General features: G+C 53.0%; 2 protein-coding genes across 2 annotated transcripts; both read left to right on the top strand.

Moving 5' to 3' along the window:
* Positions 1-277: 277 nt before the first annotated feature.
* On the top strand, positions 278-5,382 carry LOC126057099 (uncharacterized). The gene is made up of 3 exons (XM_064038635.1): positions 278-1,592; positions 1,666-3,641; positions 3,772-5,382. Exons 1-3 carry the CDS (start codon positions 278-280, stop codon positions 5,380-5,382), a joined length of 4,902 nt encoding a protein of 1,633 aa, XP_063894705.1.
* Positions 5,383-7,222: 1,840 nt separating this feature from the next.
* On the top strand, positions 7,223-11,558 carry LOC110369807 (KAT8 regulatory NSL complex subunit 3). The gene is given in 9 exon segments (XM_064038636.1): positions 7,223-7,737; positions 8,765-8,851; positions 8,926-9,124; positions 9,233-9,463; positions 9,466-9,661; positions 10,137-10,433; positions 10,435-10,540; positions 10,543-10,712; positions 11,147-11,558. Coding segments are annotated over 9 exon segments (1,725 nt in total). The 5' UTR covers positions 7,223-7,686; the 3' UTR covers positions 11,535-11,558.
* The last annotated feature ends 222 nt before the right edge of the window (positions 11,559-11,780 follow it).

Below are 11,780 nucleotides of genomic sequence, written 5' to 3' on the forward strand. Positions count from 1 at the left end.
AAGCACTATTAGATCTTTTGATCCGTTCTAATTTGACTTTTGAAACTGTTGACAGCACCTTCCAGCCCTATACACTGGACGGTGCATTGCACAAGGACGAGCACGCGACGGCAATTAGCTTCGTGAAGTACCCACAGGCTAACCAGGGCCCTTTGGACCCTTCTTCCTAGCAAGAAGAGTAGCCCTGCTAAGGTGCCCACACAGCTAGCTGCTCGAACGCCGCCATCCATCATAGAAAAACTGTCTTTTTGTCCTTCGCCAGCAAACAAAACTAAATATGTTTGGAATCCGAACGCCCGTTAACAGGAAGAATGCTCCTCCAGCCCAAGATGCTTCTCCTGGCAATTCTTCAAATGTGAGCCCGGCTCAGCCGACTAACACAAACGTCAGGAGGAGCATCGAGGTGTTGGAGTCTAGCCAAACCCCCTTGCCCAGCTCGGCACCTGCCGCCCCGGTGAAACCTAAAAAGATCACAATACTAAAGAGCGTGTCACCAGCTCCAGAGAAGCTCACCGGGACGGCAGAGGCCCCAAAACCCCCAGCCTCCGTCAGCAGGGTGCAAGAAGCCAGAAACTTGGTAACTAAGGCCAAGATCGCTCTTGGCCAAAGCCGGAACCTCCGGACCGACATCAAGGAGGATGTCACCATGGCTATAGACACCCTCTATCGCATGGTGAGGGATGGGGAAGCGGACAAGGGGAGGGGCCTTATATCTTCAAAAAAAGAACAACCAGCCACTGTCGGTGCGGTGCTACCGGAACATTGCAGCCAAGAGTACTCCCAGCTGCTCTCCTCACTGGCGGACCACAGTAGGCTTGTGAAGGAGAGCGCCGAAAAAATGGAGGAACTCCAACAAAGTCTGTCCAAACACACGACAGCGCTGGACGCGACCACATACGCGGGTGTGTTGGCGGCACCAAAGCCGCTCGCAGCATCACCGCGACCAACACTGCACTCGGTTGTGGTCGCCTCCAACGATAAACAAGAAACTGGCGAGCAGGTGCTGGATAAAATCCGCACTGCTATTAACGCCAAAGAAGGTGGTTACCGCATTGACAGGGTCAGAAAGGCCAAGGACAGCAAGGTCGTCATCAGCTGCAGGGACGAGGAGGAGCGGAGCAGGGTCCGGGAAAAGCTTAGGTCAGCCGGTCAACACCTGACCGTCCAAGACGCAGCAAACCTAGACCCGCTCATTATCCTCAGGGACGTCCTCAGCTACAACACCGACGAGGACGTCACGAAAGCCCTGAGGACGCAGAACACCAAGCTCTTCGCCGACCTTGCGGCTGAGGATGACCGCGTCATAATAAAATATAGGAAAAGGGCCCGGAACCAGCTGATGTGCCACATTGTTGCGAGAGTCTCCCCCACCCTCTGGAGCAGATTGACGGGGACGTCTGCCGTGTATATAGACATGCAGCGGATCAGGGTGGAAGACCAATCTCCCCTGGTCCAATGCTCCTGCATATGCTTAGGATATGGGCACGGCAGACGCCTTTGCACAGAAAAAGAGGAAGCCTGCAGCCACTGCGGTGGCCCTCACTTACGCAATTCTTGCCCAGAAGCGAAAGCCAATGCGCCCCCATCCTGTTGTAACTGCACTAGAGCCGGGCTGGAGGGAACGACGCATAATGCGTTCAGCCCGGACTGCCCGGTGAGACGCAGATGGGACGCACTGGCCAGGTCAAAAATCGGATATTGCTGAGGGCGCCGCAGTGGACACCAGGTCATACAAAGTTCTGCAGGCCAACCTTCAGAGAAAGCAGCTGGCGACCGCCGAGCTGCTTGAGGCCGCTTCACGGTCGAAGTCATCTTTCGCTCTCATCCAAGAGCCTTACGTGGGCTCTGTCCGGAGAATGCGGAGCTACCGGGGGGCGCGGATCTACCAGGCTTCGGAGGAGGGAGAGGGCACTGTAAAAGCTGCCATTGTAGTGCTCGACCACGACCTCGACGTCAAACAGTGCCCAGAACTCACCACCCATAACATCGTCGTGGTGAGGATCCGGACCCAAGCCTGGGAAATCGCAGCAGCATCGGTGTACTTCGAACCGGACAAGCCCATGGACTCGTACCTGGAGCACCTCAGAGCGGTCAGGCGGAAGCTGGGAAGTCGCCACCTTCTCATCGGAGGCGATTTTAACGCAAAGAGCCCATGGTGGGGGAGCCTTACGGAGGACAGCAGGGGGGAGGAGCTATGCTCCACATTGGACGAGCTGGAGTTGCAGGTACTCAACAGCGGCACCCTGCCCACTTTTGACACCATCCGAGGGGGCAGGAGATACTGCAGTCACGTCGACGTGACGGCATGCTCGGCGGATCTTCTCTGCCTGGTCGAAGGCTGGGAGGTAGACGAGGGACTGACGAGCTCGGACCATAACGGCATAAAATTTAGGATAAATTTGCAAAAATCTTTAGGCATAGCAGTAAAATCTACTACTAGGATGTTCAACACCAAAAAAGCAAACTGGGTCCAGTTTCGTGAGAAACTGGCCCAGTTTAAAATAGAAGAAAACATAAATAAGTCAAAATTCGAAGAAATTGAAAATAGTCAAAATTTAGAAATAATCATAAACAAATATTTAGAAGTAATACAAAAGTCATGTCAAGAAACTATACCGAAGAAGAAAAACTCGGAAAAAATTACCTTGCCGTGGTGGTCCCAGGAGCTCGAAAGCCTGAAGAAGGAGGTCGCCACCAGGAAGAGAAGAGTCCGCTGCGCCGCTCCAATCCGAAGGCAGTCCGTCGTCGAAGAGTACCTGCAACACAAAACAAACTATGAAATTAAAGCCATGATAGCCCAAACGAGGAGCTGGACGGAGTTCTGCACCAAGCAGGACAGGGAGGGGATGTGGGAGGGCATTTACAGGGTGATAGGGCGTACCGCAACACGGCACGAGGACGCAACCCTAATTAAAAGCGGTATATATTTGACTCCGGCAGAATCCGCATCGCACCTGGCTGAGACATTTTATCCGCACGACCTGGGAGAAGAGGACACTGAAGAACAAAAGGACATCCGGCGTTTGGCCATGCGGGTAAACGACCGGGTTTATGATGAAGAACATGACCCGCCTTTTACTCCGCATGAGCTCATAACAGCAGTGTCCTCTTTTAACCCTAAAAAGGCGCCAGGCGCGGACGGTCTCACCGCGGACATCTGTCGCCAGGCAATTCTCCAGGACCCCGAGGCGTTCCTTGCCCTGGCCAACAAATGCCTCAGTCTGGGCCACTTCCCCAAGAAGTGGAAGGAAGCCACAGTTGTGGTACTGAGGAAGCCGGGCAAGGACAACTACACAAACGCCAAGTCATATAGGCCGATCGGGCTCCTGCCCGTGTTAGGAAAGGTCCTGGAGAAGATGGTTGTCACGAGGCTCCAGTGGCACCTAGTGCCGAGGCTGAGTACCCGCCAGTACGGCTTCATGCCCCAGAGGAGCACCGAGGACGCCCTCTATAATCTAGTGAACCAAATAAAGGTTGAAATCAAGAACAAAAAGTTGGTCACCATCGTCTCGCTGGATATAGAGGGCGCCTTCGACAGCGCCTGGTGGCCAGCCATAAAGGTCAGACTGGCGGAGGAAAAGTGTCCGGTCAACATTAGGCGGCTACTCGACAGCTACCTTGGCGACAGATGTGCGACTAAGGTATGCCGGAGTCGAACATTGTAGAAACACGCAAAGGGTTGCGTCCAAGGCTCGATCAGCGGGCCGATACTCTGGAACGTCCTCCTAGATCCCTCCTCAAGAACTTACATGACCGCGGGTTGTGTGCCAGGCGTTCGCCGATGACGTGGTTCTGCTGTTTGCCGGGGATACTGCGCTGGAGGTGCAGCGACATGCCAATGCCGCCCTCGAGTTTGTTCAGGAGTGGGGAGTCAGAAACAAACTCAAGTTTGCGCCGCACAAGACCTGCGCAATGCTGCTAACAAACAAGCTTAAGCATGACACCCCACTCCTGCGCATGGGCGGGGTCGACATTGGCATGTCTCGCGAAATAAAGATCTTGGGCCTGACTATAGACGATAAGCTGACCTTTAACACCCACGTCGCCAACGTCTGTAGGAAGGCCCTCAATATCGCGAAGCAACTCCAACGAGCTGCAAAAATAAGCTGGGGACTGCACCCCGACGTCGTCCGCACAATCTATACGGCAGCAGTGGAGCCCGTCATCCTATACGCCGCAGCGGCATGGTCGCCCGCCGCTCAAAAAATTTGTGTCCGCAAGCTCTTAAACACCGTCCAGCGGGGCTTCGCACAGAAGATCTGCAAATCCTACCGCACCGTCTCCCTAAACTCGGCCCTACTACTCGCCGGGTTACTACCTCTGGACCTACGCGTCAAGGAAGCAGCCGGCCTATATGAGGCTCGCAAAGGGTCAACCCGGCTAGTGCTGGGAGACCGGGAGGTTGAGCGGGTGGTTGGATTTGCAGAGCTACCACACCCCGCCTTGCGTATGGACCTGAACTTCAGGTGTCTAGATGACCGAAGCCTGGTAGACCAACACAACGTGCAGTCGCTCAGAATTTTCACAGACGGCAGCAAGTTCCAGGGCAAAGTCGGTGCTGCGTTGTCCATATGGGACAACCAGACCGAACTACGGAGCCGAAAACTGAGCTTGCCAGCGTACTGCACAGTCTACCAGGCTGAACTCCTGGCCATATGCAGGGCCACTAGCGAAGCCCTGAACAGCGGAGCGGAGAGCTGCGGCATTTATAGCGACTCACGGGCGGCCTTGCAGACGGTGACCAATCCCGGGTCTATGCACTCCCTCGCAATCGAGGCGCGCCGAAACCTCAGCGTGGCCTTGACCCTTGGCAAAGCTGTGACCTTGTTCTGGATCAAGGCCCACGCCGGCATCGATGGAAACGAGCGCGCCGACGAGCTAGCAAAAGAAGCAGCACTCTCGAGCCGGAGGAAGCCTGACTACGACCGGTGCCCGGTCTCATTCGTCAGGAGTGAACTTCGTGGAGACTCTCTTGGCGAATGGAACCGAAGGTACACAACGGGCGAGACGGCCTCCGTCACGAGAGTGTTTTTCCCGGACGCGAGGGAGGCATATCGTCTGGTGCGAAAAATACAACCGCAGGGAATCTTAACAAACATCTTTACAGGCCATGGGGGGTTCTCCCAATATCTGCACCGCTTCAAGTGTCGGGAGAGCCCGTCATGCGTCTGCGATCCTGCGGTTGAGGAATCCGTTCAGCACATTCTTTTTCAATGCCCTATATTCGAGAGAAAACGTTTTGACCTCGCCCAAAGACTCGAAACAGATGTGGCAGTCAGTAGAGCCTTCGAGCTCATCGCAAATAAAAAATTAAGAGGCGATTTCCTCATGTTTGCAGAACAAATTTGTAAAATTGTCGTGGAGAGAAACGCTTCAGCTTAAACCGGAGCGTCTTTCTCCACAACAAAGAAAATAAAAAACATAAGAAATACAAAGACTCTGATTACGTCAGAGGTACACGGCAGTACCCAAGATGGCGGGTGCAATATTAAAAAAAAAAAAACCTAACCTAACTTAATTTTGGGCAACCTAACCCATTAAAACCCAACTTTGATTAACCTAACGTAGTTGAGGGCCGGACGCACACATTCGGTTTACTGATCAGGAATTTTTATTCGGAATTTACGTGACCAGTACGTAAAGAGGAACCTCATTGAAAGCACGACATGGACTATGACGAATTGATTGCTGTTGCACATTTACTGGCGTTAAACAAGAAATAGAGGAAACGACGTTACTGGGTACACCCGTCGAATCAGGCCCGCCGCTAGGTGTTTCTTCGCCCGCGTGCAAAACTGATTATGACCCTTCGAGCCGCGAGCGCAGCGAGCGCGTATTTTTTTGTTTGAGGATGCAAAGGTTGAAACTAGGGCTTCTTTTTCTGAAATTTTATTGAATTAATTTTGTCGCCCCCGAAATAGCATTTGCTCCACGCTACGCCACTGGTTGATCTTAAATCGTTTTTAAGAATCTTTAATTTTGAAAATGTCCTTTCAACAGATGTACCTAACTGAAACCGGCACGGTTTTATTTTAGTCTAGTCTATGCATATGTTTATAATTCCCACGACTGTATCTATTTTATTATTTTTTGGTTTTTAGTACATCTCATTACATCTTAAACATGTTCACAAGATGTTGACAAGATCGCACACGTTCTTACTTTTTCCGGATGGAAAAAAACCTGACATTCGGTTTAAAATTTTCTTCTGCGTTCGGGTACTCAGAACGGAACAATTTGGTTTGACCACCGCACACATACGGAAATTTTCATTCAGAATCAAGGTAGCCCTGTGTATCAGAGCATTCACTTTTGTATTAAATATTTTTTTTTAATCCTGTTTATTGAACAATTAACAAACGTACACATAATTTATGTAAATATTATTTACATAATTAATCGGTTGACAGGACAGGGTCTTTGAATTACTAAAGAAGACGGATCATAATCCATACAAAATTGCCCCATGTCCTATAACAATGTGACGTATATCAAAAAAAAGACAAAGTTGTCAGTTGTCGAGTTGACTCGACCTTCTCTGGTCTCCATCATCAGATCAGCTCCAAACCTTCACTGTTGCAAAGGTCTATTCAATACAAATAATATAAGCCCAAACACGAGGTTGTTTACATATTTAGTTGTCGAGTTCCCTCGACCTTCTCTGATCTCCATCATCAGGTCAGCTCCAAACCTCCACTCTTGCATAGTGTTATCAGACGTACACCTCAGTGTCAAGGTTTTATCCTGCGCATGCCTACAACTTTCAAAAGTTGCCCTTGATTTCTCAGGGTTTCCATCATCAGATCCTGACCTGATGAATATGGGACCATCTGTGAGGTATACAATATCAAACAAAAACATAATTTTTAAAAATGGTCCATAAATAGTCTTACGAACGATGTTTTCATAACAGCGCCTGAACAATGTTTGGAGCATTTTTTTCGTATGAAGGTGTAAAAAAATTAAGTAAGAGAGTATGCCATATTTTTTTTAACATTTTTATCTTTTTTTTGAGATACGTCACATTGTTATAGGACGTGGGGCAATTTTGATCCATCTTCTTTGACCCAAGAATAAATAAAAAAAAATACAAACGGTACAAACGCTTAATATAAAAAAACGTTAAAAAAGAGCATTTCGGTTTCTGAATCTGGAATCCAGAAACCGAATGTCTGCGGCCGGGCTTAGGGATATATTTTTTAGAGTTGGTAACACTTTATTGCAACTGTCAAAGTGAATCTGACGAGATTGTCAATATTGTTATTCTGTCAATTCTTTCTTTTCTTTCGGTACCGCACAATTTATTTTCTATTCGACAGAGTAATTTCTTTGTATTTTTATGCTGTGATGGGAATAAGACTTAATTATATATGTCTAGACTATCTTATGTTTAACAGTTTAGGTTTTCTTTACAGTAGTAAAACTCAAAATCTATGAAGAACTGTGAAAGCGGGGGAAGCTTGCTTAGAACTACTGAAACGCCGCTTGCGAAAGCAATTAAAATTTCGTATTACCCCGAACTCTCCTAGAAAAAGTTTATTACTTAAAAGAATCAATCGTAAATAAATGCAAGGGCAAAGAGACAAGGGCGAAGTGCACGCTTGCTGGTGATAAGTGAAGTTTGAGGCACGTGCCGAGTGCAGGTCGTGTGTCGGGAGCGCCGCCTCGCGGCTCGGCTCGATGGTGATGGCCACGGGCAGCGTGTGTCAGCCGGCCGCCGGCGACCTGTCGCATGAGGTACGTCGCTCAAACCTAGCTTGTTTTTAAAGCATCATTTGTTTGCTCTAAACTACTGAAATTATTTATATTATTGATGGGAAGCTATGTAATCCTATACCTAGTTTAACATGCTTATTATCTGGTCAAAGAAGTAACTTGTACAGGACGAGGGTGAAATGGGGGGACAGTAACAGCCAGTATTAAATACATTTTAAAACGTTGAACCTCTGCTGCTGGTTGGGCTCTATGTAACTATCTGTGTAATGGAATAGTTATAAGATTACAAATTTGTCATTTTTCCAAGTTCTGATCTCAATGTAATAATATAGTACTGTCCAACTGATCTGATGATGAAGGCGGAACATATGAACTGCAACTTCATGATGTCATGTTGTAGGTATCATAGCTGTGTTTGGACTTGTTAGAAAAGTCTTTGACTTTGACACGGTTAGGTTTCAAGGTCTGATAATGAAGACGCCTGGACCGATTTCCAAAATTCTTTTTTTGTTTGATAGGGTATTCCTCCCAGGTGTCCCATAATCATCAGGTCGGGATCTGATGATGGAAACCCTGAGAAATCAAGGGCAACTTTCGAAAATTGTAGGCATGCATAGGTTAAAAACTTGACAGTAAGATGTACGTCTGATACTGTATATCTGATAACACTATGCAACAGTGAAGGTGGAGCTGACCTGATGATGGACCAGAGAAGATCGAGTGAACGCAACAACTGAATATGTAAACTACCTCGTGTTTGGGCTAATATTATTATTTGTCATTGTTCTGAAACAAAATGGCTTAATAACAATTTATAGACTTTAGGTTTTCTGGAGTTGAGTGTATCTTATTTATAACAGTGGTGGATCCATAATGGCCACCAAGTGCATGTGCACAACAGTTGTGTACACTGACAACATGACGTCCCACTATTTGGTGTTTTGTATGTGCTCCCCATATGAAACTCCATTAGACGCCTCTTTTTTATTCTATTCATAGGATCCTGCAAAGGCCAATTTGAGATAAAAACATTTGACTTTGAATGCAGGCGGGTGAAGCGAGCGACGACGCGAGTGAAGCGGCTGCCCTGCACGAGCGCCTCGTCGCGTATGTGCACGCGCTCGCCGGCGGCCCCGTGAGTACCCCACACCCCATCCCCCCCAGTCCTCCCCCCAGCCCCGCCAGCACTGACCCGGCGCGTGTGTGCAGGAGCCGCGCTCCGGCGTGTGGGTGGAGCACTCGTACGCGCGCGCGCGGGGCGCCGCCGCCGCCGCGCACGTGCGCGTGCTGCTGGCGCCGCGCCTGCCGCCCGACGGCGCCCTCGACGTCACGGCGCTCGAGCCCGCGCCGCCGCCGCCGCCGCACGCCGAGCCGCCGGCCCCGGACGACTCCGACGGCGACGAGGACTGAGGCGCGCGCGCGTCGCGCCCAGCGCCCAGCGCCGCGCGCGCTCGCCGCCGCGGCGCTGGACGCGCTGCGCCGCATGCGCCTCGAGCGCCTCGCCGGCTGCCTGGAGGCGGCGCGGGCTGCGGCGCGGCGCCTGCGCGGCGCCGCGGCCGCCGCGTGCGTGGCGGCGCGCCGGCCTGCGCCGGCGCCTGGCTGCACGCCACGCTGCTGAGCGCGCCGCGCGCCCGGCGGCTGTACGAGGAGGCGGCGGCGGAGCTGCGTCGCATGGCGCCGCGCGTGGCGGAGCGCGCGATGGGCGCGGGGAGGCGGCGGCGCGCTGGCGGCGGTGGGGCGGCCGGTGGGCGGCGGCGGGGCCGTGGCTGGTGTGGGTGGGGAGCGGGCGGGCGCGCGCGGACGAGCGCTGGACGCGGCGGCTGGGCGCGCTGGTGCACGTGCGGGTGCTGGAGGCGGGCGCGGCGGCGGCGGCGCCGGACGCGTGGTGCGCGGCGGCGGCGGGGGGGGTTCGCGCCGCGCTCGCCGACGTGCTGCAGGAGGCCGGGTCAGTGATAAGCGCTCTGCTCTATATATAAAATATGATAATAATAATAGCCCTTTAACTTTTACGGTGTGCCTCTTGGCACAGGCCTCCTCCGACTCCTTTCATTGCGTCCTGTCTTGTGGAACAGATATCATCTCTTCATTGGTTTTTGGATGTCACCGCCTCCTTTTACCATATCTCTTGGATACCACAGAGTGACTTGTTTGCTCCATTTGTCTTGCTTGCACCTCAGCATATGACCCATTCAACTCCATTTAAGATGGTCTATTCATGTCAGTATGTCTACCAGTTTAGTTCTCAACTTTATTTTGTCCCTTACCCTGGTCTGGAGACTACTTCTTTTCATTGCCCTTTGACAATGAGATTAATGGACGGAACATGCTATTATAATAAATATCAGCCCTCTAAATATACCTCGCATGCTTTATTACTGAATCGGAAGCAGCAAACGAATAAAATATCCGTGGTCGCACAGAGACCGTGCGGTGGTGCTGGGCGGCTTCGGCGCCGGCGCGGCGCTGTGCACGGCGCTGGCGGGCTGCGGCGGCGCGCGGCTGCGGGGGCTGCTGCTGCTGGCGCCGCCGCTGCTGACGGCCGAGGGCGCGCGCGAGCAGCCCGACGACCCGCTGCGCGAGCTGGCGCCGCCTGTGCTGCTGGTGGTGGGCTCCCGCGCCGCCACGTGCTGGCGCGGCGCGCGCGCGGCGGCGCGGTCGGCGCGGCGGCGCGTGCTGGAGCTGCGCGGCGCGGACGCGGCGCTGCGCCTGCCGCGCGCTGCGGCGGCGGCGGCGCGTGCCGCAGAGCGCGCTGGACGCGGCGGTGGCGGACGAGCGCGCGCTGGCTGCTGGACGGCGCGCGGCGCGGAGGCGGAGGCGGCGGAGGCGCGCGAGGCGCGGGAGGCGCGCGAGGAGTCGCCGCCGCGCGCGCGGCGCCGGCGCCCCGAGCGCGAGCAGCTGCCCGACGACCACGAGGAGTTCGCGCACCTGCCGCCCACTGCCCTGGCGCCTCCCGCCGCCCTTACGCCGCCCGCTGCTCCTGCGCCGGCCCCGCCTGGGTAAGGCAGCGTATCTACATTTTCTTTATATCTCGTATCTATTGATGGTACAATCGTATTCGTGTGTTAAAAATCCGGTTAAATTAACAAATGTGTTTCCAAGCAGATGTACACTATGTACTCAGGTGAGTACCTGAGCGTGTACTCAGTTGGTCACTCGTGCACAGATAGACTGCCTGAGCTGCTTAACCTTATGATTGATCGAGTTCTTCACATTATTTGTGGCCTGTGCCCGACGGTGGGACGTCTAAAGGCTGACGATGACACAACTGCGGGGTGTCGCGCTGCTGTTAGTGTCGCTAATACATGCGCCGTTAAGGGGGATACTTTGTCGTTTTTCTAATGAATTTCTTATAATTTGCAGACAAAATGAATCCTGGTTATAGTTAATATGTTTGTGTGAATGCTATTAATGCGAAGGTGTCGTGTCGCAGGAGCGAGGAGGGTCGCGTGGTGTCGCGCGGGCCGGCGGGCACGCCGCTGGCGCTGCTGCCGCCGCGCCGCGCCGCGCTGGCCGCCGCCGACATCCTGCGCCTGCCCATCGTGTTCGCGGACGACGCGGCGCCCGAGCCCGCGCCCGGCGTGACCGTGACGGCGGGCCGCGCGCACCCCTACTCGCGCGTCATCGTGGCCTCGCGCGCCCCCGCCCGCCCCGCGCCCCACCCTGCGCCCCACCCGCCCCGCGCCGCGCCCCGCCCGCCCCGTGTTGCTGCGCCGCGGCCTGCGCCTCGTGCCGCGCGCCGACCCGCCGCTCTAGTGCGCTGTCGCCGCTCTAGTGCGCTGTCGCCGCTCCACTTCCTCAAATATTTTGATTATTGTTAATAAAGTTAGTTATTAAGTCTCCCACTATGTTATGTCTTACTTATTACTCTCTAATCTACTCCCTTGTACTACCTATGGTACTTCCCCTGAACTCCCCTATGCAAGTTTTTGTGTTACTCTTCCTATATTCCCTCTCAAATACCTGAATTTAATAAATTTGAATTTTCAGCCATGTCTGATGAATGTGCCCACAACCTTTTTCAGGGCTGGTTCGAATCCGCCTCTCTTTTACTCGTATCACAGGTG

Source organism: Helicoverpa armigera, chromosome 16 (assembly GCF_030705265.1).
Source record: "Helicoverpa armigera isolate CAAS_96S chromosome 16, ASM3070526v1, whole genome shotgun sequence".
NCBI classification, from domain to species: domain Eukaryota; kingdom Metazoa; phylum Arthropoda; class Insecta; order Lepidoptera; family Noctuidae; genus Helicoverpa; species Helicoverpa armigera.

Bases quoted from the DNA above. Each gene is read 5' to 3' on its own strand.
- LOC126057099 (XM_064038635.1), top strand. From the start codon at position 278: ATGTTTGGAATCCGAACGCCCGTTAACAGGAAGAATGCTCCTCCAGCC. The intron at 1,593-1,665 runs GTAACTGCACTA...GGTGAGACGCAG, and splicing joins CAATGCGCCCCCATCCTGTT to ATGGGACGCACTGGCCAGGT. The intron at 3,642-3,771 runs GTATGCCGGAGT...GTTGTGTGCCAG, and splicing joins GCGACAGATGTGCGACTAAG to GCGTTCGCCGATGACGTGGT.